The sequence below is a fragment of the Colius striatus genome, chromosome 4 (genome assembly GCF_028858725.1).
Source record: "Colius striatus isolate bColStr4 chromosome 4, bColStr4.1.hap1, whole genome shotgun sequence".
NCBI lineage: Eukaryota > Metazoa > Chordata > Aves > Coliiformes > Coliidae > Colius > Colius striatus.
In genome coordinates this window covers 93,124,784-93,151,062 of record NC_084762.1, presented here as the reverse complement: position 1 = coordinate 93,151,062, position 26,279 = coordinate 93,124,784, and the positions used below count along the sequence as shown (strand labels likewise).

The window sequence follows — 26,279 nt, the reverse complement described above, 5'->3', positions numbered from 1 at the left end:
TCATTTAGACTAGAGAAGAGGAGACTGAAGGGGGGGTCGCATTAGTATTTACAAGTATCTAAATGGTGGGTGTCAGGAGGCTGGGACATCCCTTTTTTCAATGGTATCTAGCAACAGGACAAGGGGTGATGGGATGAAGCTGGAACATAAAAAGTTCAATTTTAACATAAGAAAAAACTATTTCACTGTGAGGTGATGGAGCCCTGGCACAGGCTGCCCAGGGAGGGTGTGGAGGCTCCTTCCTTGGAGGTCTTCAAGACCCGCATGGGCACGTTCCTATGAGACCTGATCTAGGTGACCCTGCTTCTGCAAGGGGGTTGGACTGGATGATCTCTAAAGGTCCCTTCCAACCCTACCATTCTGTGATTTATGAGTACAAGGGTACATGTCTTCTGAAGTTTCTTCTACTACTATTTGACTTTATTCTCACTTTTGTGATTTTTACAGGCTGATCATAGTGCAGTTTGGACCTCAGGACCTTGCAGAGGACTCTCACCCTGGTTTCTCTTACGTAGCACTCAAACTTATTCTCTATTTTATTCAATGATCTTTTTTCCCATTCACCTTCTCATTGTTACTCAACACTAGTGTTCAAACACTTGGTAGATCAGATATCACTTTTTTCAAGTTTACTTGTTCTCATGACCTGCTCTTGCTCTTTCTTTTCCCTCTCTTACCGTTTTTGCAGCAATGTTTCACAAGCTTTCATGGTTAGGAATACATAATTTATACTGTTTGAAATCTGACTTGCCTGATGCATAAAATATTAACATTTATCCTCAGTGGCTAAAATTAGAATGGAAAATGATACCTAATATCTTCAAGCACAGCAGTTTCCAAGTCTTCAAAGAGGAGTTAATAGAACATAGTAACTTGTACGGGCCTTTAACATTTTTATCATACTGTTTTGTTTGTCTGTGTGTCACATTTTGCAGGTCTGCTCACACACTCCAGCCTTCTTCAGGGGATGAAATCTCCACGAATGTGTCTGTCCAGCTTTATAATGGAGAGACCCAGCAGCTTATCATCAAGTTAGAAAATATTGGAACAGAACCACTGGAGAAACTAGAGGTCACGGCGAAAACAGTCAACACAAAGGGTGTGTATGCTGATTTATCAATAACAATGATCACTTTTTCTCTGATAAAAGAGTGTTATACTCCTTTTAAATACATTCAGAATAAATATAATGATCTCTGTTACTAAACTAGAGTAATTCAGGTTGATTTTAGTGTAAGAAAATAAAAGTGAAAGAGAATGTATGAAAAGATAGAAACAAAAGGAAAGACATTTCAGAGCCATCTGTGTGTCAAAGGGTCACCTGCTTTTTGGGGATTTCAATTTAATGTTACTTGGAAAAACAAACCTGAGGCAATAACTAGTAAAATGCAAGAATCTTGCATGTAATTATTTTCTCTTGATATTTAAATGCTCTGCTTAGTTAATCAAATAAATAGCCATTAGTAATGTAGTCCTACTTGAGGGAGTGGAAGGGAACAAGCCTACTTCTAGGCTCACTCAATGAGCAATAAGGAAAAACTGGGACAAAAGACTTTAAAAAACCAAACCAATAAATAAAATAAGCTATTATGAGTTAAAATAGTAATTGAAGATATGGAAGAAATAGAGTAAATTTCTTCCAATTATTTTTCTTAGAATACTCTCTTCATATTAGCATTAAATGTAGACTGATAGGTGACTCTTGCTTTTGTTGTGTGATGTGGTTTATCATTTTTGGTTTGTCCTCTGAGGCATCATTATGAAAATGATATTAACAGAGCTGCAGAAGTCAAGCAACATCATCTTTGCTTACAGTACAAGTACCTTATTTTATGGCATGTTTTGTTCTGTCAGTGCCAGAGTATTAAAATGCAATGTCATACCTGTTGATTTTTGTTCATTTCAGTATTTGTGCTCTTGATGATTTTATTTTTCAATCCTCTTCTCTGCAGCCTGAGAGAATAGGAGTTGCCAATCATCTAAAAATAGATTTTCTGTCTGTGACTTTTTACCAAGAATCATTTTAGAGACTGAAAAGTATGATGTCTTTCTGTTCTTAAATCAGTAATTCCAGTGTGCTCTTACTATGCCAGATGCTGTAGGTATGGAAAAGGAAGATGAAATAGAGCACTCAGATTAAATAGTGAAGCTTATGGAATGGAATGTTTTAAAGGATGGAATATATGGGCATCTGAGTCAAATGTTCCTCAGGGCTTGGTGCTGGGGCCTCTTTTGTTTAACATCTTTATCAATGATCTGGATAAGGGAATTGAGTGCACCCTTAGTAAATTGCTGATGACACCAAGCTGGGTGAGTGAATAGACCTGCCTGAGGGCAGGAAGGCTCTTCAGAGGGACCTGCACAGGCTGGAGCAATTGGCTGAGGCCAAATGCATGAGGTTCAACAAGGCCAAGTGCCAGGTCCTGCACTTGCGCCACGATAGCCCCAGGCAACACTACAGACTTGGGGCAAAAGGTTTGAGAGCTGTCTTGCTGAAAAGAACCTTGGAGTGTTAATTGACAGCAGTTGAACATGAGCCGGCAGTGTGCCCAGGTGGCCAAGAAGGCCAAGGGCATCCTGGCCTGGATCAGAACATACTGTGGCCAGCAGGAACAGGAAAGCGATCTTCCCCCTGCGCTGGGCCTTGGTGAGGCTGCACCTCAAATAGTTCAGTGTTGGGCCCCTCACTACAAGAGGGACATTTTGGTGCTGAAGGGTGTTCAGAGATGGGCAGCAAAGCTGGGGAAGGATCTGGAGCACAAGTGTGATGGGGAACAACTGAGGGAATTGGGGTCGTTCAGCCTGGAGAGGAGGCTGAGAGGAGACTTTCTCACTCTCCACAACTACCTGACTGGAGATTGTAATGAGGTGAGGGTTGGTCTCTTCTGCCAAGTAATAAGTGACTCAAGTTGCACCAGGGGAAGTTTAGATTGGAGATTAGGAATAAGTTTTTCACTGGCAGAGTTTTTTGACACTGGCACAGGCTGCCCAGGAGGGTGATGGAGTCCCCAGCCCTGGAGATATTTAAAAGATGTGTAGATGATGTGCTGAGGGATATGGGTTAGTGGTGGTCTCAGCAGTGTGAAATTAGTCGTTGGACTTCATGGTCTTAAAGATCTTTTCCAGACAAAAGGATTCTATGATTCTATAAATAAGCATCACTTTTTGCATGACTCTGTGCTATGGGGACGATGTAAATGGCTGCAAATTCTATCCAGGGCTAAAGAAGCAATGGCCCACATTAAGCATGTAATAATTATTTCAAATGTATTGCATGTAAGTATTGCAAAGGATGGACCTTGGCCTTTTTTAATGAACTGCCTTCCAATTTAGTTATTGTAAATTGGTACAAATGCATAAGGATGGACTCATAGCACAATGCAAAGTGTGACATGGGGTTCTGGTGATCCACAGGGAACTCTATTTATAATGTCACCAGCTACATTTGGTCAATGTAGCTCCATGCATGGAAATGATGTGTATATGGCATTAAACTATCTCCAAGAACAACACAAACTCTTAACTTGGTGTTATATATCAAGTTGAGAGCACACAGAGGTGCTTAGGAACGATCTGTAGTGCATTAAGAAGTTGTCTCTTGGATGTTCTTTACTACTCCTCAGCTGAAGTGTGCCTGTGATTTAAACTGCTCAAGGTCTCCTTGAAAGCTGTAAGGCATCTTCATCTGCCACGATCACAGCTTGCTTGTCAACTTGGAAGCCCAGGAGAAGTTGTTGTCTAGTTTCAGCCCAATACAAAGAGCTTTCAATCATCCTTTGTTTCACTTGATTTGCTTTGGTTCTTTTAGTCTTGGCAGTTGCTTGTAAATCTTTTGCTGCTGCTGCATGCTTGCCTTGTTTGACTTCCATTTCTGTACCTTCTGTTTCATAGAATCATAGAATGGTAGGGTTGGAAGGGACCTTTATAGATCATCTAGTCTAACCCCTCTGCAGAAGCAGGGTCACCTAGATCAGGTTGCAGACCTGTTTAGGGGGTTACAACTTTTAGCACAAACATGAATGCAGTAAATGGCAAACATTCTGATTTTGTTTGGGTTGAAATGAGTGGATGGGATTACCTGTGGCAGCCTGATGACCTGACCTCCCTTCCTCATTATGTTAGCTATAGCCAATCACTTTTCTTCAGGAAGCCCACTTCTCTGGCATTGGTTTTAGTGGTGTCCATTTAAAAACACTTGTTAGGAACTCTGGAGATTAGACTTTCAAATTTGCCTTCCCTTACTTCCTCTCTTTTGTCTCTTTTGGGTGCAGCTCGTCAGCTTTTCCACTGGCCTTCAGATAAATGAGCAGAAATTGCAGCTGACCTTGTGCAGTTCATGAAGGACATCACAGGGTTTTCAAGCCCTTTAGCAGCTATGGAACAGATCCTGAGGCAAATCAGCAAAAGAGACTTGTCATGCTGACACAATAAACACGTCTGTCATGTCCTTTAATGTCTCATTGCACCACTTTGTCTACCGGACTGTGGTATCTGGAGGTTGGGCATCACATAAATGCTGTCAAGGTCAATTCTGTGTCACTTCATATTGTCCCTCACCAGGTCAGATGGTTTAATACTTTTTTTAGAATGATGCCACGTGCAAATGGGCTGCCTTTCCATCCTTCATCTCTGGTCAGCTCTCGTCAGAGGCCTGTTATGTCTCTGTTAGGGGATGCGTTTCAAAAGCTTTGATGACCTAACTATTTGCTCCACTCAGGGCCAGATGTAACACTGATGGTTTCAAACTTGAAGCACTGAGAAGACCATACCAGCCTCACAGGTTATTAGACTCTAGTATTGAGCACCAGCTGCACACACTGAACAAACTTGGATGATGAAGCAAAACCTCACTGATATTTCCTAGAAATGATCGACCTCTGGAATTTAAACAGAGAGAAGTAAATTCACCTCTCTAGCTGTATTCTTCCCATGGTCTTTGAACACATCTGTTTACCATCTCAACTGTTTAGCTGTGACAGATAAATGGGAAATATACTCTGAGGTCCAGGTAACCCATATTAAGAACTCTGAGTATCCTGGAATAGATCACAGAATCACAGAAGCATTTAGTTTGGAAAAGACCTTTAAGATCATTGAGTCCAACCATTCCCCCAGCACTACCACAGGCACCACTAAAACATGTCCATCAGTGCCACACCTACACACCAACACCTACACCAGGGATGGGGATTCCACCACTGCCCTGGGCAGCCTGTGCCAGGGCTTGATAATGGTTTTGGGGAAGACATTTTTCCTATTTGCCAATCTAAACCTGCCCTGGTGTAACTTGAGGCTGTCTTTTCTTGTCCTGTCACTTGTTACCTCAGAGAAGAGAAAGCTCCCACCTTGCCATAACCTCCTGTCAGGGAATTGTAGACAGCAAGAAGGTCTCATCTCAGCCTCCTTTTCTTCAGACTGAACACTCCCAGTTCCCTCAGCTGCTCCTCGTCACACTTCTGCTCCAGATCCTGCACCAGCTCCAGTTCCTGTCGCTGGACATGCTTCAGTCCCTTAATGTCCTTAGAATCATAGAATCACAGAATGGTAGGAGTTGGAAGGGACCTTTAGAGATCATCCAGTCCAACCTCCCTGCAGAAGCATGTCCACCTAGATCAGGTCTCATAGGAATGTGTCCAAGCAGAACTTGAAAATCTCCAGAAAAGGAGCCTCCACATCCTCCCTGGGCAGCCTGTGCCAGGGCTCCCTCACATCAACAGTAAAGTAGCTTTTCCTTATGTTTAAATGGAACTTTTTGTGTTCCAGCTTCATCCCATTACCCCTTGTCCTGTCGCTAGATAAAACAGAAAAAAGTGCTGCCCCAACCTCTTGACACCCATTGATGGTCTAGGAGAAAAATATCTCTCAGGCAAGGCAGTTACAGTTTAGATAGAAGTTAAGGGAAATATTTTCCATTCTCTAGATGCAGTTGTTTCTGTGCAAATCAACAAAGTTTGAACCTGAATTCCAATTACTGTTTTGAAAGATCCTTAACTCTAGAATCATAGAATCACAGAATGGTAGGGATTGGAAGGGGCCTTTAGAGATCATCCAGTCCAACCCCTCTGCAGAAGCAGGGTCACCTAGATCAGGTCACACAGGAACGTGTCCAGGCGGGTCTTGAAGACCTCCAAGGTAGGAGCCTCCACACCCTCCCTGGGCAGCCTGTGCCAGGGCTCCCTCATCTCACACTGAAAGAGTTTTTTCTTATGTTTAAGTGGAACTTTTTGTATTCCAGCTTCATCCCATCACCCCTTGTCCTGTTTCTAGATACCATCAAAAAAGGGATGTCCCAACCTCCTGACACCCACCATTTAGATATTTGTCAATATTAATGAGATTCCCCCTCAATCTCCTCCAGACTAAACAGCCCCAGCTCCCGCAGCCTTTCCTTGTATGAAAGATGTTCCCGTCCCCTGATCATCTTGGTGGCCCTGTGCTGGCCTCTCTCCAGCAGTTCCCTGTCCCTCTTGAGCTGAGGAGCCCAGAACTGGACACAGGACTCCAGATGAGGCCTCACCAGGGCAGAGTAGAGGGGGAGAAGAACCTCCCTTGATCTGCTGCCCACACTCTTCTTGATGCATCCCAGGCTGCCATTGGCCTTCTTGGCCACGAGGGCACGTTGCTGGTTCATGGTTAGTTTCATATCAATCAGGACTCCCAGGTGTCTCTCTGCAGAGCTGCTCTCCACCAGTTCGACCCCCAGCCTGTCCTGGTGCAGGGGGTTGTTCCTTCCCAGCTGCAGGACTCTGCCCTTGTCCTTGTTGACCCTCATGAGGTTCCTCTCTGCCCAATTCTCAAGCTGGTTGAGATCCCGCTGAATGGCAGCACAGCCTCTGGGGAATCAGCCAGTGCTCCCAGTTTGGTGTCATCAGGGAACTTGCTGAGGGTACACTCTGTCCCCTCATCCAGGTGGTTGATGAAGATGTTGAACAAGACTGGTCCTTCTTGTAGTTAGGGGCCCAAGCAAAACTGTTCTTTCAAATTGGAGTTAGATTATGTTCTCCAGAGACTTGTGGATGCAGGCAGGCTTTTCTCCAGTTAGTCCAAATATCCTTATGAAGGTCAGACAACAAGAAGTGTTGTTAATCCAGTCCCTGTCTAGTTGCTGTGGTTTTACCCTACAGGTTTCTCAGCTCATGTTTCTTCCTCTCTGCCTACACTGTCTGACTGAGATCATGATTTGTAGGACTCTTACTCTTTTTTTTTCCACTCATAAGATCAATGTCAAATGGTTCATGATTTTAGAGCATTTTATTTCCTCCTTTTTAAGATACTTACTAATTGCCTAGAGGAAGCTCTGCTAAATAAATTTACACTGTAAAGAACATAACAAGTCCTGGAAGTTCATTTCTATCTCCCAGATCTGAATTATAAACAGTCTGGATTATCTCCTCAATTCACAAAGAGACTGGTTTTGTCCAGTCTCAGAGGAAAGTTAATAGTAATATGGGTACACAGCCTATGACCTGCTGAAGTATTAGTGCTTTTAACCCTGTAATCCTAGTGTGAACACCCCACAGTTCCTGTTTTTTAAATAAAATCAGCATATACATCACAAAGATGATGAAAGGAGTGGAGCATTTTCCTTCTGATGAAAGGCTGAGGGAGCTGGGGCTCTTTGGCTTGGAGAAGAGGAGATTGAGGAGTGATCTCATAAATGTTTACAAATATGTAAAGGGTGGGTGTGAGGAGGATGGAGCCAGGCTGTTCTCAGTGATGGCCAATGATAGGACAAGAGGCAATGGGTACAAGCTGGAATAGAAGAGGTTCCAAAGCAACATAAGAAAAAACTTCCTCCCTATGAGGATGAGGGAGCACTGGAAGAGGCTGCCCAGATGGGTTTTGGAGTCTGCTTCTCTAGAGACATTCAGACCCATCTGGACAAGTTCCTGTGTGACCTTCTCTAGGTGGTCCTGCTCTGGCAGGGAGGTTGGACTGGATGAGCTTTCGAGGTCCTTTCCAGCCCTTGAGCTTCTGTGATTCTGTGTGATTTGGTGATACTCTGCAGTGCTAAATAGGCAACTTTGATTATTCATGGAATTTCATGCAGTTGGAGGACTTAAGATGCTTGAATGCAGATGCCTCTATATTTAGAACTGACTGTTATTTTGAGGTCCTCTGTATTCTGCTAGAGATACATACTGCAGCTGGTGAGGCATCAAGAATCAGATGCTCAGATTACCATAGAAGTCTGAAGAGCTTTGTTACCTTGAAGCACATCTGATTTCTGTCTTCAGGTGTCTGGTCATACTTGCCTTTAGTGTACCTTTGTGCATGTTGAATTCAGATGTGTGGAGTACTCTGTTCTCATCCTTCTGTGCTAGTTGGAAACTGCTCTTGCATTTTGATTTCCTTTCAACTGCTCAGCTTGAGCAGCAGCAGATGTTCTGGTTATGTTCTACCCAGACTACACCTTTCCTCTGTAGTCTGCTGTGTTTGCCTTTCGACTTTGTTTCTTTCTATCTTCACCTTTAAACTCTTTTCCCTAGTTTCCCAAATGTTTGGAATTAAACTTTAGTTTTGCTAGTGTCTCCAGGCTAAGCTGCATCATTTCATCTTCCTGGGATTTTTTTGTGCAAATCTCTGTTTTCTCTGTTCTAAGAACACTGTTCCACTTATATGCAGTTTCTTCAATGCTCTAAATTCAGTTTGGAGTTTTGAGGGGATCTTCAGATCACAGTGCTATGGTTAACAGAGGATTCTGTCCCATCCTGTCCCATTCCCTCACAGAAAGACAGAGACCAAAGACATTAGAGGATGCTGCTTAGGGAGAGCATCCAAGTCTTGCCACTGTTTTGGTGTTTCTTTCGTGCTGTCTCAACATCTGTAGTTATTGTACCTATACACTCCTTTTTAAGTACCTTCTGTGGACTTGCCCTTGAATTTGCCAATCCCACTCTGAAGCTACCAGTACTTTTTGCCTCTGGAGCCTCCTGTAGCAACAGGTCCCAGAAGTTCACTACTAGATAGGTAGAGAAGTGCTGTATCTGTTTTTATCTGTTCTCTTACTGGTTTCATCAAGCGTTCCCAGTTCTCAGGCCAAGACATTTAGTGGGCAACAGGTTTGCTTTCACTTTATCTGTCGTCTTTGTAATTTTTGTAACCTGCAGTCATCTTCCCCTTTCAAGCAGAGAAGCCTTTCAAATAGAAGGGTCACTGCTCACATGACAGCTGCTCCATCGCTCGATCATTTCAGGTACCCTTTTCTGCACTGTCTCTAGCTCTGGTGTGTCCACCTTGCACTACAGAGATCAAATCTCCAAACTGCATTTAGGATGTGAACACACCAAGGTTTTATACAGTGGTAAAATACCCCACCTTTGGCTTGCTATCAGTATCCTTCCTCACAAGGATCTAATTTTCTTCTTTCTTTATTCTGTTCCTGCTTACTAAGCTGACGATTCTGTGGTGATTCCGTGAATCAATGGTGACTTCAGGTTTTTTTTGTGGGTTTCTAATTGCCAGTTCCAATTTCAACACATCAGGCATAGCTCATGGGGATTTTTTCCCCCCAGTTGTATTATTTTGCCTTTGTGTATATTAAAGTCCATTTCTTTTTTATCTGCTCACTTGATTTCATGAGATCCTGTTGAGTTTCTTTTCTTTGACGTTACTAGACTGTTGTTGGATAAAGGAAAGGCTGTGAATGTTTTCTACCTTGACTTTAGGAAGGCATTTTACACTGTTTTCCACAGTGTTCTCTTAGGGAAATTGGTTGTTCTTGGCTTGGATGGGCAGACACTTTCCTGGGTGAAAAACTGGTTAGATGGTCAGGTCCAAAGAGTCGTGGTAAATGGAGTTAAATCCAGTTGGCAGCCAGACATGAGTGGTGTCCCCCAGGGCTCAGTACTTAGTGCACCCTTTGTAAGTTTGCAGATGACACCAAGCTGGGTGGAAGTTCTGATCTACTTGAGGGTAGGGAAGCTTTACAGAGAGATCTACACAGGCTGGATGGCTGGGCCAAGGCCAATGCCATGAGTTTCAAGAAGGCCAAGGGCCGGGTCCTGCACTTGGGCCACAACAACCCCCAGCAGTGCTACAGGCTTGGGGAGGAGTGGCTGGAAAGCTGCCAGGCACAGAGGGACCCGGGAGTGTTGGTTGGCAGCAGCTGAACATGAGCCAGCAGTGTACCTGGCTGGGTAAGAAGGCCAAGGGCATCCTGGACTGGGTCAGGAACAGTGTTGTCAGCAGGAGCAGGGAGATGATCGTTGCCCTGGACTCGGCTTTGGTGAGGCTGCACCTCGAATGCTGCGTCCAGTTTTGGGCCCCTCTCTACAGGAAGGACATTGAGGTGCTGGAGAGGATCCAGAGGCTGGGCTACCTGTCATGGTTTGACATGACAGCCTTTTCTGGTAAGGGGGAAGGGGCTGTAAAGATGTCTCCTGTAAGAAGTTGCTCACAACTCTCCCCAGCTCTGAGCCAGACCCACTGCTGGGGCTGAGCCAATTAGATGCCTCCACAATCACTTTTTAAGAAGAATCCAGAAGGGGAGGTTTCTTCCTCCTTCTTCTTCCTGTTTCTTCCTTCTTCTCCCCCTTCTTCTTCTTCTGTCCCTTCTTCTTCTGGCTGGTGGTGGTTCAAGGAGTAGGAACAGTGAGAGAAACAACCATGAGGACTCCAAGGTCAGTGACGAAAGAGAGGAGGAGGTGTGCTGGAGCAGAGACTCCCCTGCATTCTGTGGAGAGAGCTGGTGAAGCTGAGATTTATTTTCATTTCTTTAAAGACCCCGTATCAGTGGTAGAGACTCATTTTGATAATGACCCTGTATCAGGGGCAGAGACTCACTTTGCTAAAGCTGGCCCCAGACCAGGGGCAGTGATTCACTTCATTAAAGACCTCAAGCCAGGGACAGTGACTATGGCTGGAAGAGGCTGTGTCCTGTGGGAGGGACCCAACCACTTCACTGCAGACCCTGAGCCACGGACAGTGATTTTCTTCTTTAAAACTATGGCCAGAAGAGGCCGTGTCCCGAGAGAGGGACCCAGTAACTGCAGAAACTGCAACCGTGCCACGCCAGAGATATTCACCAAGGACTGTGTCCCGTGTGAGGGAACCTGTATGGGCAGAAGCTGCAGCTGTTGGGAACAACCCACACCAGAGAAGTCGTTAAGGACTGTGTCCCAGGGGAGGAACCTCATGTTGGAGCAGGGGAAGAATGCCAGGAGTCATCCTCATCTGAGAAGACAGAAGCGGCAGAGCCCATCTGTGAGAGACTGACCACATCCCCCACTCCCTGCCCCCCTGAGCCATTGGGAGGGAGGAGGTAGAGATATGGGGAGTAGTGAGCTGGGCCCAGGAAGAAAGGAGGCATGGGGGAGGGAGATCTTAAAGTGCTGGTTGTAATTTTCTCATCATCCTACTCCCTTTTTGCTTTTATTCCGTTCTGTTTCTTGTAGAATAAACTTTCCTACTTTCCTCTCTAAATCGAGTACTGGAGTCTGTTTTGCCCAGAACCATAATTGGCAGTGAGCCCTCCCTGCCCTTGTCTCAATCCACAACAACCTTGGTTATCTTTTTCCTCTCATTTCGCTGGGACCTCCACCGTCCTAACGAGGGTGGGGGTGAATGGGGACACCGAGCAAGAGACTGTCGTGGTGCTGCTGTGCTGGCTGGGCCAAACCACGACACTACCAAGCTTGGAAAGGATTTGGAGCACGTCTCTATGAGGAACAGCTGAGGGATCTGGGGCTGTTTAGCCTGGAGAAAAGAAGGCTCAGGGGAGACCTTCTCTCTCTTTACAACTACCTGAAAGGAAGCTGTAGCGAGGAGGGTGTTGGTCTGTTCTCCCCAGTAACAAGCAATAGAACAAGAGGAAATGGCCTCAAGTTACACCACGGGAGGTTCAGGCTGGTAATGAGGAAAATAAAAGAAGTTACTAATTTAAACTCTTTATTAACTTACAGCTTGTAACTTCATTTGTTTGCTAAAGGCAAGTTTTGGACTCTAGAAACAACAGGATACAGGCATGCCCCAAATGAGCCTCTCTCCTACCAAACTGAAAAGTTTGAAGCCTCATGCCAAAGTATAATTCACTGTAAAGATGATTCCTGAACATGGTGATGAAAACATTATTAAACTATAAACCAGTGTCAGAGAAATACTACATTTTTCTCTACAGCTGAACTTTTAGCTTGAGCATTTAGACCTTGTCTTGTAATTACTGGTGCTAAATATTATCTGCAAGGGCTAGTCTCACTTTGGAAAGTCATTTCACTCATAATGTCTTCAAATAAAATCTCCTCCTGCTTAATGAAAATACATTTTAGAAACAATTTGTTCATTCATCTGAAAATACACTCAAGTTCTTGGGATATTTCACTCTTTGCTTACACTGAGGAAAAGAATCCCTTTAGCATATTCTGTTTTTGCTCATCAGGAAAGGGTATTGAGATTGCTGTATTTGTTAAACTACTTCTTTTTGAAAACAGAAGAAAATCAGAAGTGATATAGTTACAGCTAAATCATTAGACAAGATGGAGGTGACTTTAAGAAAACAATTATTAGGAGGCTTTTTTAGTTTTACATCATTTTATAAAGAAGTCTATAATATTGATTTGATGTGGAAAGACACAGGACAACAGTTGATGGTCTAGGAGAAAAATATCTCTCAGGCAAGGCAGTTACAGTTTAGATAGAAGTTAAGGGAAATATTTTCCATTCTCTAGATGCAATTGTTTCTGTGCAAATCAACAAAGTTTGAACCTGAATTCCAATTACTGTTTTGAAAGATCCTTAACTCCAGAATCATAGAATCACAGTATGGTATGGATTGGAAGAGGCCTTTAGAGATCATCTAGTCCAATCCCCCTGCAGAAGCAGGGTCACCTAGATCAGGTCGCATAGGAACATATCCAGGCGGGTCTTGAAGACCTCCAAGGAAGGAGACTTCATAACCCTTAGATTGTAGTTGTGAAGGCAGTCTTCCTACCCTATTTTCTCATACATGGATCTTAAAAGATAGTTTTGCAACTCTGAAATCACAGAATCATAGAATCACAGAATGCTAAGTGTTGGAAGAGACCTTGAAAGATCATCTAGTCACACCCACCTGCCAGAGCAGGACCACCTAGAGTAGGTCACACAGCAACTCAGCCAAGTGGGTTCTGAATGTCTCCAGATATACTAACTTGCTCTTAAATACAGTAGCTTGGTATTGGACCTGAACTGTGTGACTTTCTGTGGTCCTTGTGTTATGCAAAGCAGTGCTCAAATGGTGTTTGAATGAACCTTTAGAATTCTTTGGTGTACTTTGGAGATAATATGCATTGCTATAACCAATTCATAAATGTATTTTTAGGATTCTCTCAATCCAACCATCATGTTTATTTTATGTATTAATAGACTTTTCTGCAATGTTTAGCATTCTATGCTCTTGCAAATATTACTGAATTTATGGATGTGGTGGGTTGACCCTGGCCAGAACTGAAGCCCTCAGCCAGTTGCTTCCTCTCTCACACTGTCCTCTTGCTCAAGCAGGGGAGAACTAGAAGAGCAATGGTGACAAAACTCATAGGTAGAGATAGAGATTGTTTAATAAGCAAAGCAAAGAGGCATTTCATGGCATGGATTATTGCTTTCATCAGTCTGACTCAGCTGTCCTGGTTCTGTTGCCTTCTAGCCTCTTGCCTGCTGCTGGCCTATTCACTGGCAGGACAGAGTGGGAAAAGAGAAAGGATACAGTGCAAGCACTGTGCAGCAAAGCCAAAAAGCTAGTGTGTTTTCAACACCCTTTTAGTTACAAGTCCAAAACACACCACTATGTAGGCTGTTACAAAGAAAATTAACTGTCTCCAGTACAATGGATCAGAAGTGAAGCCCTGGGAGATTGACTCCACACACCACCCCACCCTCTCTCCAGAGGCCATTCATGAAGTGTGTAAAAGAAATCAAATCTTAACTGATGTTTCTGGTGTCTATTTAGTATCTGAAGTAAGATTCATTCAGGAAGAAGTCAGTGTGTTGTCGTACCATTGTAGTATGTAACAACTTCTTCTGTCATTGTGTAAAGTTCAAAGAATATCACTTTTTAGGCTGCTTCTACTGAAGATAATAACATGTCCATGACTTTGGATTTTGACATACTGCAGAGCTTGAAATAACAGAAAGCTAGCTCACCCTTCTTCCTGAAGTGGACTTAACCCTGTGCTCCTCTATATTGCAAGATGGATCTTTTGATGTTTCTGGTGTAACAAAGAGACTGAATAACTTGATAAAGTATCTCAATGTATTGATGAACAAGTTAATGCTGTTTTTTTTTCCTCACATTACCTTCTGGCACTATAGGTTTAGGGCAGAGGAGCTGATAATGACAGATGCTGTATCTCATATGGCAAACAAATCTCAAGTATCTTTTAACATGAACTAAACTTGTCTGGGAGCAGAAACTTGTTTTGAGAAAGGACTCTGAGAAAATCATGAAAGCCAATAGTCTTCCTAGGCTTCTCCATCGTGTTTTAGAATTGCAACTGATTTGTTTAGGTGTAATGTTTTTCTGAAATGTTTTATTTTGCATTCATCTGCCATATCCTGAGTTGCAATCTGTGTGATACAAAACCATGCAAACATCTAGGTTGCCTTCAAGCTGTGTTTTGGAGTATTCAGCGTGCATTTAATGCTGTCTGTGGTGTAGCATTTTTCTTCTGGTAGTGAAGTTCTTCCCATCTTGCTATCTACCTGCTTCCAGGTCTATATTAGTAACCTCTCTAATGTCTTTCTAGTGTTAAAACTACAGTTAGAGCAACAGTAACTACAGTTAAAGACTTAAATGTCTGTAACACAGTGGTTATATTCATGAAACCTTTCCTTATTTTAATACAGAGAAGCTGTATGGGGACTTTCTGACTTGGAACCTAGAGGATACCCTCTCCCAGTTTCCTCTAAGTCCTGGGAAAATTGCAACATTTACTGTAAACATTAAAGTGAAACTGGACTTTTCATGCCAAGAAAACCTTCTGCAAGATCTCAGTGACGGTGAGTTTTACATTTTACATTCAGCGCGATCTCAAGTGGCTTGAGAGTTGAGCAGAGAGGAACCTCCTGAGGTTCAACAAGGACAAGTGCAGAGTTCTGCACCTAGGGAGGAACAACTCCATGCACCAGCACAGGCTGGGGGTCGAACTGGTGAAGAGCAGCTCTGCAGAGAGAGACCTGGAAGTCCTGATTGATAATAAGCTGAATATGAGCCAGCAATGTGCCCTCGTGGCCAAGAAGGCCAATGGCAGCCTGGGATGCAGCAAGAAGAGTGTGGGCAGCAGGTCAAGGGAGGTTCTTCTCCCTCTCTCCTCTGCCCTGGTGAGGCCTCATCTGGAGTCCTGTGTCCAGTTCTGGGCTCCTCAGCTCAAGAGGGACAGGGAAGTGCTGGAGAGAGGCCAGCACAGGGCCACCAAGATGTTCAGGGGACTGGAGCATCTTTCTTATGAGGAAAGGCTGCAGGACCTGGGGCTGTTTAGTCTGGAGAAGAGGAGACTGAGGGGGGATTTCATTAACATTTATAAATATCTAAAGGGTGGGTGTCAGGGGGTTGGGACATCCCTTTTTTCTATTGTAGCTAGTAATAAGACAAGGGGTAATGGGATGAAGCTGGAACACAAAAAGTTCCACTTAAACATAAGAAAAAACTCTTTCAGTGTTGAGGTGAGGGAGCCCTGGCACAGGCTGCCCAGGGACGGTGTGGAGGCTCCTTCCTTGGAGGTCTTCAAGACCTGTCTGGACATATTCCTATGCTACCTGACCTAGGTGACCCTTGTTCTGCAGGGGGGTTGGACTGTGTTCATATTTGTGTCTTATAATAGCCAAAGAAGGCTATTCAGTGAGCTGTATGGATTGAAGACCGAATTTTTGGGACTACTATGGGCATGATAATCTGACCAAACTCTCCCATCATGACACTTTGCCCTGCTATATTTTAATGTCTTTCTTGACAGAGAGTTGTTTTGATGTGTCTGTTTATACACTTATCTGATGAAGAAAAATGGTTTGCAGACATCAGTTGGGTTTAAAGAGAAATACTGTGAAATTGTTCCTTTAGTTATCCAAGGTTACAGAATTCTTCTTCATAAGTGACTGCAGTTTTGCCACCAGTGTCACACTGCTATGGAGGACATGATCCCCACTAATATTTATACTGTAGAGAAAGCTCATGTGCTTCAACTCATAGTTTCTTTTTAATAATAAACCCCAGTGTTTGCTTACATTAGAATTATCTGCAATTACAAGTACCAGGTACTTGTAATAATGATTTCCATTTTATAATAAGCACACAGTCTGACTGGAATAATTGCTATACTCTCTATTTTTTGCCATTGCCTGGTATATATCCACTGATTGAATTAACTCACCAAAACAAGATATTGCTGTATAAAAAAAACCAACCCCAAAAAGACTCTCATTATTATTTGGACTGTTTCCCAGGATCCAGTTACAGGTGTGCATTATCAGTATAATTAATCTTTAAGAAATAAATATTTTCACTATAGAGATAATGCAGCAAAATTTGTGCTTCATAGCTTATTCAAGTCAGATAGGACTGAGTTCTGTGGGTTACCTTGAAAGTGCATTTAGTCAGAAATTGGTGTATTAAGTGGTAGTAAAGATTAAAAGGTTTCTTTGTTTTTTAAAACTCCCAAGTGTAAAATGTGTCAATTGTCACTCTTTTAGGGTTAAAGTGCACAAAACCCATAGTGGTGCTACACTGAAGTTTACTTCAGAACTTTTAAAACCACATTTTAGTGAAGGAAAACCATGCCCTGATGTTATGGTGAAAATGCAGCTGTGAAGAATGGAGGCTTTGAGAGCTGCCCTTGCTAGAATTGGGATTCTGTACAGCTGCAGATTGCCAGCCTTTGGTGGGTGGGGGAGCAGATCCAATGCTGCTTGTGGAGCGATTTTACTGTTCTGGGAGCAGATGATACTGTTACAGATCCCTGAACTCTTGGTCCTTATGCGCCCTGTAGATGACCTCTCTTTTCCACGGAAATTCCAATGGCTTATTGCTTGCATATTAAAGCTTGTGTTACATCATAATTCAACTCATTAAGTGGTTCATTGGGTATGTCCAGAGATGGGCAACACACCTGCTGAAGGGTCTGGAACACAAGCCAGCTGAGGAGCAGCTGAGGGAACTGGGAGTGTTCAGCCTGGAGAAAAGGAGGCTGAGGGGAGACCATCTTGCTCTCTGCAACTCACTGAAAGAAGGTTGTGGCGAGGTGGTTCTTGGAAGAAGAGACCAACAAGCAGCAGAACAAGAGGAAACCGTTTGCACCAGGGAAAGTTTAGATTGGATATCAGGAAAAATGTCTTCCCCAAAAGGGTTGTCAAACCCTGTCACAGGCTGCCCAGGGAAGTGCTGGAGACCCCATCCCTGGAGGGATTTAAAAGCTGTGTAGCTGTGGCACTGAGGAATATAGTTTAGTGGTGGCTGGGGCAGTGCTGGGGGAACAGTTGGACTTAAAGGTATTTCCCAACCTCAACGATTCTGTGATTGTGTTTATCTGTTACATTATATGGAAAGATATAGGCCAGCTGATACAAAACTTAAACTGAACTTTGGAAACACCTTTTATTTGTTGACAGGTTAACATTAATAGTAAAGAAATCAGAGGAATGGAGATGAGAAGAAATTTGGTCAGTGTGATAAAAATAGTTTGAAAAATGATTCTGAAAGTCAGTGTTAAAAAAGCTAGACATTACTATCTTTAGTGCAAATTCTTTTGGTTTCATTTTTCTAACTTCCAAATTTGCCTTGTCTTCAAAAAAGCTTTAAGAGCACTCTGAAGCTGCAGTGGCCCAGCAGTTTTTCAGATGAAATAACATACAAACAAAATATGCTACAGAAGAAGATAACATACTTCTCAGGATTGCCATCCAATAGTTTGAGGAATGGTGGGTTTTGGTCTCTTTTTTTTACCCATATCTAACTTTTATGGGACCACATAAGAACAGAATATTAGAACACTATTTTTCCTGTGTTATTTCTGTCTACAGCTTCTTTAAAAGGTTAGGTAACTGTAGCCTGGAAGCAATTCAATGGTTTCCCATTCAGTGTTGCTAAAGGAGTAGAATCTGTTAGTATTTCCTTAGACTTTTAGTATCTTTGGGTGCTATGTACTGTGTGTACTTTGAAAGTATTATTAGAGATGCTAAGTTGCTGCTGTAATTTTTCTACACTGCTTTTAACTTTACAAATATTATACTTTTTAAAGAGGCAGCTGAGATGTTGATGTGATGAACAGTAAAGAGGTAGAAAAATCAATGGAGACTACGACATGACTTTTAATCACATGGTAGCTGTGGTACCTTTTTCTTTTGAAGACCAGATCTACAATGATGATCAAAATACTTTTCTCTTTTAAAAATAATGCCCTTAGCAGGGCATCTGTTACTTTGATCTGTTTTCATTTGCTGCTGAAATTGTTTCCTTTTGTGCTGTTTGTAATCAGGACATAGTACAGAAGGGATAAATTACTGATGTCTCTGATGATACACTTATCCAATTGCAAAGTAAACTAAGTTATCAATCAAAATTGCTGATCTAATTCTTGTGTGTTGATGGTATACTGTCTTGTTAAGAAAAATGTTAGATGTTCTTCTAGATTAAAGGAAGCAAAACCACATGAGTGGCTGTACAGGATCAGATCAATGACCATCTAGTCCAATATCCTGGCTGTGATAGTGGCTAAGAGCAGATGCCTGAGGGAGAATAGAGGGAAAATCATGAACAGACATACTACTTTGCTTTAGGCTTTTAGGCTCCCACTGTCATTATCTTAGGACCTTTCAGAGCCTGATATGGCTTCTCTGGATTTAGGCCTTGTTAGTCATCCTCAGTGGGTTTCTCATTCATAAAAGTCTTCACACTGTCAGGACTTTAAACGTGCCATGGCAAGAGGAGTCAAGGCTAAATGACTTTGCACAGTTTTGCACCTACTGGTGTCCTTCTGATACTACCTGGTTCTTGTATTGCAAGAAGCAGGTGTAATAAATACATCTTCTAAACATTGTACCTACTGTCATGATTGTATGCATTTCCTCATGTTACCGTCACAGTGATCTCTTTGCAGCCTAGACATTTCTAGGCTTAGTTGTCCTTATTATGGAAACAGTTCTTTGCATTGAGTAGCTGTGTCTCCTTTATACCCTTTCAGTTCTGCCTATTTGAGGCAGGCTGTACACACTATTTGAAAGGTGATCTGTGTATTTCTGTAGTGGCCTAGTGATGCTCTTTGTTTTGGTTTACATACTTTTCTGATAATGCAATACTGCAGTTTCTCATTTGCTTTTTTGCCTATTGCTGAACATTGAGTTTGTAGATTCAGGGATCTGTGAACCCTTGCTCCAGGATCTTGCCCCTGACCAATAATGTGCTGAATTCATATCTAAGTTTAGGGTTGTTTTTTTCCCATTTTTTTATACTGAATTTCATTAGAGATTTTATTGCCCAGTCATTAAATTTCATGTGGTTCTAGCTGTGATGTCGAGACTGTGCCGTTCTGTCTGTGTTGTATAGGCTTCCCTGCTGGGAATTGGGTTTATGCAAATGTAACATAATACCACTGCAAAAGAATGTGTATCCCATTAAAGCTTGTCATTTAAAGTTCTTGTCACAATCTAGACTGCCTTGGTTTATTATCTTCAGAATTAATTACTTTACAAACACTTGGAACAGCTGGACAGGTGTTCCAGAGACACTTTGTTAATTAGAATTAAGACGAACAAGTTGATGTCTCGAGGGCAGTTTACTAAGATTCAGGGGGTTCCTGCAGGATACCTGTCTGCTGCAAATCCTCATGAGGTTTTGGATCTTCTGTCTCTCAGCTGGGTGGTTTAGGGATCCTACTATGTGTGGTTCTCTGATCAGGAGAGTCAGCGTGTGTATGTAATTTGATTCAAGTGCTGCTGCACTAGGTAAGACAGAAGGAAGCACTCTATCTCTTTGTGCAGCCAGGCTCAAGGAGCTTAAGCAGTAAGGTCTTTGTCACCTGTTAAATCCAAGAAATCAATGGGATGGATGCTCCCATTAGAAGCATAATCAATTCTTCTTCCCAATCATTATACCTTTAATTTCTGAAATCCAGTATTTCCCTGACACTAAATGGGTAAAGGACAATAGCTGCTCTTCCTGGATTGTGTCAGAAATGGGAACATAGTAGCGGGAAGCAATCTTTCATGAAAGCCCCTGGTACTTGTGGAGAATGTTTTGTAAAGGTAATGATTTAATGTGTGATGAGCACTTCATTATGTAAAATGTTACAGTTCATTCATTCTGTGTACAGGGAACCTAAAGACAGGTGCAAGAATATTTAAATTCATAAACTCATCAAAGGAACTAATTAATTACATGCTAAGAGAGAAGCAAATCTATGCCTTAAATCTCCTGTTCTCTGGGGAAGGAGAGGCTGCAGAGAAAGAATTGCCTGTGTCTAAAGGCCTTTTAGTATTGGAATGCAAGACCATTGTATGATTCATACTCACTGGTTGCTTTTCTGTTTAACTGGCTAGATTTTATGTTCCTACACATATCTAGACAACATCTCTCTTTGTTAGAGAGATACCTGGGTTTGATTTTAAATGTAGTCTCGTCAGGTCATCTGAAAAACTAAGCAGCTTAGAGAGCTCTATTAGGATAATTGTATTACTGATGATGATGATGGAAGTCCTCAGATACATTTCAACACAGTCGTTTACATGTTACTACATGTGGTTGCCTTTATCACATTGAATCATTCAGAGTATTATTTCAGAGTGACTTCATTTCTAAGAAGATTTTGTCCCTGCAGTTTGAAGACGTCTGTTTTCATTTCTGTTGCGCTGTTAATTTGAGTAAACGAGCTGGGGGATTTGTTTTGGAACACTTCTGTGTCCTCCATAAATTCATCACTGTGTAACTTCAAAAACATTCCCAGGTTCTTACAGAGCTCTTGAACTCCAGCTTTAGTGCTTACAGAGGAGAGCATGCCTTGTTCTCTTCCAACTGCCTTTTAATCTGGATAAGAATTTGACTAATACAATGTGGGATCTTTTTAACAGTCTTATGTACCATGCATGGGACTTCAGCCTATGTAAGTTGTACCAGCTGCTATAGAAACATTTAGTAAGAGATTTTTCAGGCTCTAGGTCTTTGCAATGTAAATAGGTAAGACAGAAGTGGCAAATGGCAATGAATGTGTTATTGGTACATATGGGCTAATCAACCTGCCATCCTGTTACACCCTTTCCTTGCTGAGGCACAAAATCTAATGTAATGTGCAGAAATAATCTTTAGTCTTAAGAGTTTCTTTGCACTTTGTTTAACCCCTTTCTTTGTGTTCACATTTGGATTTAAATTCTAAATTTAAATTCTAGTTCCAGTTTAGTTAGTTCACCAACCTCAGGAAGGAATGCTTACACTGCATCTGCTGCTGTTAGTTGTTATTACCACCCTCTTCAAATGCAGTGGTCTCAAAGAGATACTCAGTCTATAACACATCATCTCTGCCCTTCTGGGAGTGATGCATTCCCAGCAGCTTTGCCTTGAGTACTGCTGCCTCTGCTCTCTTGTGGGATGGTCTACACTGTGGTTTTGAGAGGAATGCAACTGCATATTAATGCCCACCTGCAGTGTGAAGGGTCAAGTGGATTATATTGCCTGTAACTCCATCTACACTTGTGTTATTCCCTTCTTTATTGCTGCAGACAGCAATATGGCTGCTTTCAGCAAAGTACAAGATTGAGGGTTTTTTTGTAGGGGAAAAAAAAAAGGCATGTTCTGGTTTGGCAAGGGTACTCACTCTTCTGTTTTGTTTTTCTCTTTATTTTTCTTCTGCATGCTAAAAGTACTTTAAAACTGTTACAGTATTCTTAGGAGAGGTTTGCCTACCAAGAGGCTTTTTGACTTAACATTTCTATCAGAAAATGGTTTGACAAAATCAACAGTTGTGTTGAAGGAGCATGTAATTTTCATATTTCATTCTCAAGTTGTATTCTTTCCAAAAACTCTGACATACCTCTTGGGTAATTGTTTCACACTATTAAAACAGATATGTAAGAAAGAAGTTAGTATAATACTTTAGTGTTTTTAATATGTGGTGGCCAACTATGACTAAGGGCCAACATCTACCTGTAGACTTCCTTGGAATACAAACAAGTTGATGTGATGTCCTGGTTACAGTGGTAATGTTATTTAGGGGTTTCCTTTCCACAAAGTTTGAGACCACCATAGCTGTGAGGCACCTGTTGAAACGTGCATGTATCTTTGTCACACGGATTAGGTCAGTAATGGTTGTACCACACAATGTTACTGGGAAGCAGTGGATCAGAACGGGCTGGAAGCTGTCCCATGCCAGCTCTTTCTTCAGTGCTTAGTCATTGGGTTGTAAATGACAGGATCTTAAGGGCTAGAAGGATCCTTGAAAGCTCATCCAGTCCAACCCCTCTGTCAGAGCAGGGCCACCTAGAATAGGTCACACAGGAACTCTTCAGGTGGGTTTGGAAAGTCTCCAGAGAAGGAGACTCCACAGCCCATCTGTGCAGCCCCTGCCAGTGCTCCCTCACCTTGAACAAGGAAGAAATTCATCCTTGAAATCTACAGGTTTGACAGCCTTAGTGAAATTTCTCTCATTCTAAGATAAAGTTATGTGTGATTCTTCTGTGCAATGTGCTGTGAAAGTGGCTAATGAAATTAAATTGGCAATTTATTTACCATTTCAGAGGAGAGAGGAAGTGCTGGTATGAAATTGTGCTCTGTTGTGACAGCAGTGACTGCGATGTTGGAAAGGCAGGCTGTGTTTTTGCAGTTACCATGGAAAAAGTGTTGGTCATGTGCTGTTACCATGGAAATATTCAATGTGGATTCTAGAAATTAGGAAGATTTCTGGACAGAGTAGAAAGACAATTGTTCTTTTTATAGTGAAAGGCTGCTCAAGCTGTTTGACAGCATGGATTGACGAAAGAAGGCTGGAGGATTTAGCATCTTTTTGGTGTGTCTAAACTTCACAAGAGAAAATAAAACATGAAGTTTCAAAAAAATATAAATAAAAAGTAATTGAAAACTTCTGTTTTTCGACTATTTCACTGATGCCTTAATTTTTTCAATTCCCTGTTTTCTTCTGCCATCGTTAAGGTCTGCAACCTACCAGGAGTTTTAGCTGGTGACTGTTTAATGCAGTGCAGAGGGGCTGGACAATGTCTAACCAACGTTGCTGCCTTGTCAAAGAACAGGAAAAGCTAAAAAAAAAAATTGTTAGGAGCAGAACATTAATTTTTGTTGTCCTCTGGCAGAGAAGTCCCCTTGCACAGTCAAGGCTGAGAAGGACTGAATCCTTTGGATTCAATCTGGGAGTACTGGTTGATAATAAACTGAACATGACCCAGCAATGTGTCCTTGTGGCCAAGAAGTCCAATGGCAGCCTGGGATGCATCAAGAAGAGTGTGGCCAGCAGGTCAAGGGAGATTCTTCTCCCTCTCTAGTCTGCCCTGGCGAGGCCTCATCTGGAGTGCTGGAGAGAGGCCAGTGCAGGGTCACCAAGATGATCAGGGGACTGGAGCATCTTCCTTATGAGGAAAGGCTGTGAGAACTGGGGCTGTTTAGTCTGGAGAAGAGGAGATTGAAGGGGGATCTCATTATTATTTACAAATATCTAAGTGGTGGGTGTCAGGAGTTTGGGACATCCCTTTTTTCTATGGTATCTAGCAGCAGGACAAGGGGTGATGGGATGAAGCTGGAACACAAAAAGTTCCACTTAAACATAACAAAAAACTCTTTCACTGTGAGGAGAGGGAGCCCTGGCCCAGGCTGCCCAGGGAGGGTGTGGAGGCTCCTTCCTTGGAGGCCTTCAAGACCCACCTGGACGCGTTTAGCAGGGGGTTTGGACTAGATGATCTCTAAAAGTCCTTTCCAACCCTACCATTCTATGATTCTATAATACAGTGCTTGGCACTGGGCCGTCTGTTATATGCCAAGTTTAAGTGTCATAGACTTGAAACAAGAAGTTTGGCCACTGCAATTTTTAGCTTAGACTTTTCTCTTAGCCTGAAGTAGAATTGATGTTTTCTTTGCCATCACACTTCCTTTTGCAGGTACAATTTAAAGATTCTCTTTCACACAGAAAATGTGTAAACTAAGCTATGCCATCTTTTATTTTCTCCCCCCGTGCCAAATAAAACAGTATGGATTTTTAAAAGGTAAAAGAATCAAGAAAGACCTTAGTTACATGTCTGTGATTTTACTTTATCTACTCTTTTCTCAAAGAAAGGGAAACTTATGCCTTATATGAAATGGAAAACCTGACTCATGCCATGCAAATTTTCGTGTTTGGTTCTTTTCCTGGTTTTCTTTGCAATTTTACACACCAGTCAGTGTCAACTTTTGTTCTTAATATAGAACTGGTGAAAATCATTCATCAATTTGAAAGCAATATTTTTTCATCAGGTGAAACTTTTCATTTCAAAGCGAGATCAAATGTATTTATGATCAGTTTTGTCAGAAGCTCTAACAGCTGATAAGTAAGTTTGCTTTAATGTCAGTTGGTTTTTATAGAATCATAGAATCACAGAATGGTAGGGTTGGAAGGGACCTTTAGAGATCATCTAGTCCAACTCCCCTGCAGAAGCAGGGTCACCTATATAAGATGCTAACATTTGGTCAAGGAGTGGTTTAATGCCTTGTTATTTCTTGTGCAAGTTAGAAATGTAATACCTGCTAGCCCATATAGAATTGTTTTGTGCTCTCATCACCTTTCCTTTTCCATGGTCTTCATGAGCCATTTACTGTGGTTACATTAAAAGAGAAAAGGCTTGCTTAATTTAATTAAACATTAGTAAGAACTACTAAATTTAGAAGAGCTGTTTTCCAGGATAGTCATGGAATAACTCAGCTGATTCTTTTCCCATTTGTAGCAATCCTATTCATAGAATCATAGAATCACAGAATGGTAGGGGTTGGAAGGGACCTTTAGAGATCATCTAGTCCATCCCCAATACAGGAGCAGGTCCACCTAGATCAGGTCACATGGGAACGTGTCCAGGTGGGTCTTTAAGATCTCCAAGGAAGGAGCCTCCACACCCTCCCTGGGCAGCCTGTGCCAGGGCTTCCTCATCTGAACAGTGTAAAGGTTTTTCCTTATGTTTAAATGGAACTTTTTAGGTTCCAGCTCCATCCCATTACCTCTTGTCCTGTTGCTAGATACCATTGAAAAAAGGGATGCCCCAACCTCATCCCTTCTAGTTTTATATCAGTTAGATGCTACTGATATGTTTTTCCATGGACTCACGTGGAAAAAAAATGTTTTAATATTTCATACTAATGAACACTCTTAATCTGAACATTCATGGAGAATTAAAAGATTAACTTAACAGGGGGAAAACCAGGCTAATGCTGCATGTATTTCAAAGCATTACAATGTGGACACGTTCCCTTTGTGCTTAGGGTTGGGTTTTTTAGACTTTTGTGGTTTTGGTTTTTCTGTGGGGTTTAATTTTTTCTTTTGGTGTTTTTACTTTATTGTAGAACTCATAAAGTATTTAACTTTGGAAAGGACACAGTAAAAAAAGGTGAAGTTTTGCATAGATGGTCTTTATAGGTTCCTTCCAACCCAAAGCATCCTATGAAAATGCTAATGATCAAAATACAAACCTTTGGGATGTGCAACTGGAACTACTGTTGCTTGAATTTGAGACATCATGATGCCTTGTCTTTGTTGTTCTTACTTACGATGCCATCTAAGTGATGGAACAGGTATTATGTATTTGCCTTACTTCAGTAAGCCTCTGTGTGTCACTTTAATGTCTGTCCCTTGACAGGAACCTACTAAAAATTTACTACTGAACAATCCAAGACAGTGTTTGCTCATGGATAAACAAATTTAAACACAGTAAGTTTTAACTAACTCTTAGTAAAGCTACATTGCCCAGGCAGGGCGTTCTCACCTGCCTGTCCTTCTGTCCCCCAATAACTGATACAACAGGATCCTCAATCCTTTGGCAATGCTTGAGCAAAGATACCACACTGGAAAATACAGTGTTAGTGTTTCACCATGAAGTTCTTTCAGATTTTGCATTGAGGAGTTCTTCATCTGAGCTGACTGTCTGAAGGTGGCTGGAAACTGTCATCTGAGTTCTGATGACAAGAGCAGTTCTGTCAGATGGTTGGTAACTCATGTTAATTTAGGTAGACTGCAAATTGTATGGGTCTGAATATTCATTAGGAGCTGTGTTGTATTTGGACCTTACATCTGATGAATTGCTAAATACCTGGTCTTAAACATGTAGTGTTTAATGTCTGATCCCTCAGAGCTTTTTTCTATGCT

The 26,279-nt window shown here is 42.0% G+C and overlaps 1 protein-coding gene across 3 annotated transcripts in view; it reads left to right on the top strand.

The window, feature by feature from the left end:
- TRAPPC9 (trafficking protein particle complex subunit 9) overlaps nucleotides 1-26,279 on the top strand; it is a 528,840-nt gene that overhangs the window by 83,156 nt on the left and 419,405 nt on the right. For all 3 annotated transcript variants that reach the window (XM_061995017.1, XM_061995018.1, XM_061995016.1), the window contains 2 exons: nucleotides 936-1,099; nucleotides 14,818-14,970. In XM_061995017.1, the coding sequence (XP_061851001.1) occupies nucleotides 936-1,099; nucleotides 14,818-14,970 (317 nt within the window). The remainder of the gene's footprint in view (nucleotides 1-935; nucleotides 1,100-14,817; nucleotides 14,971-26,279) is intronic.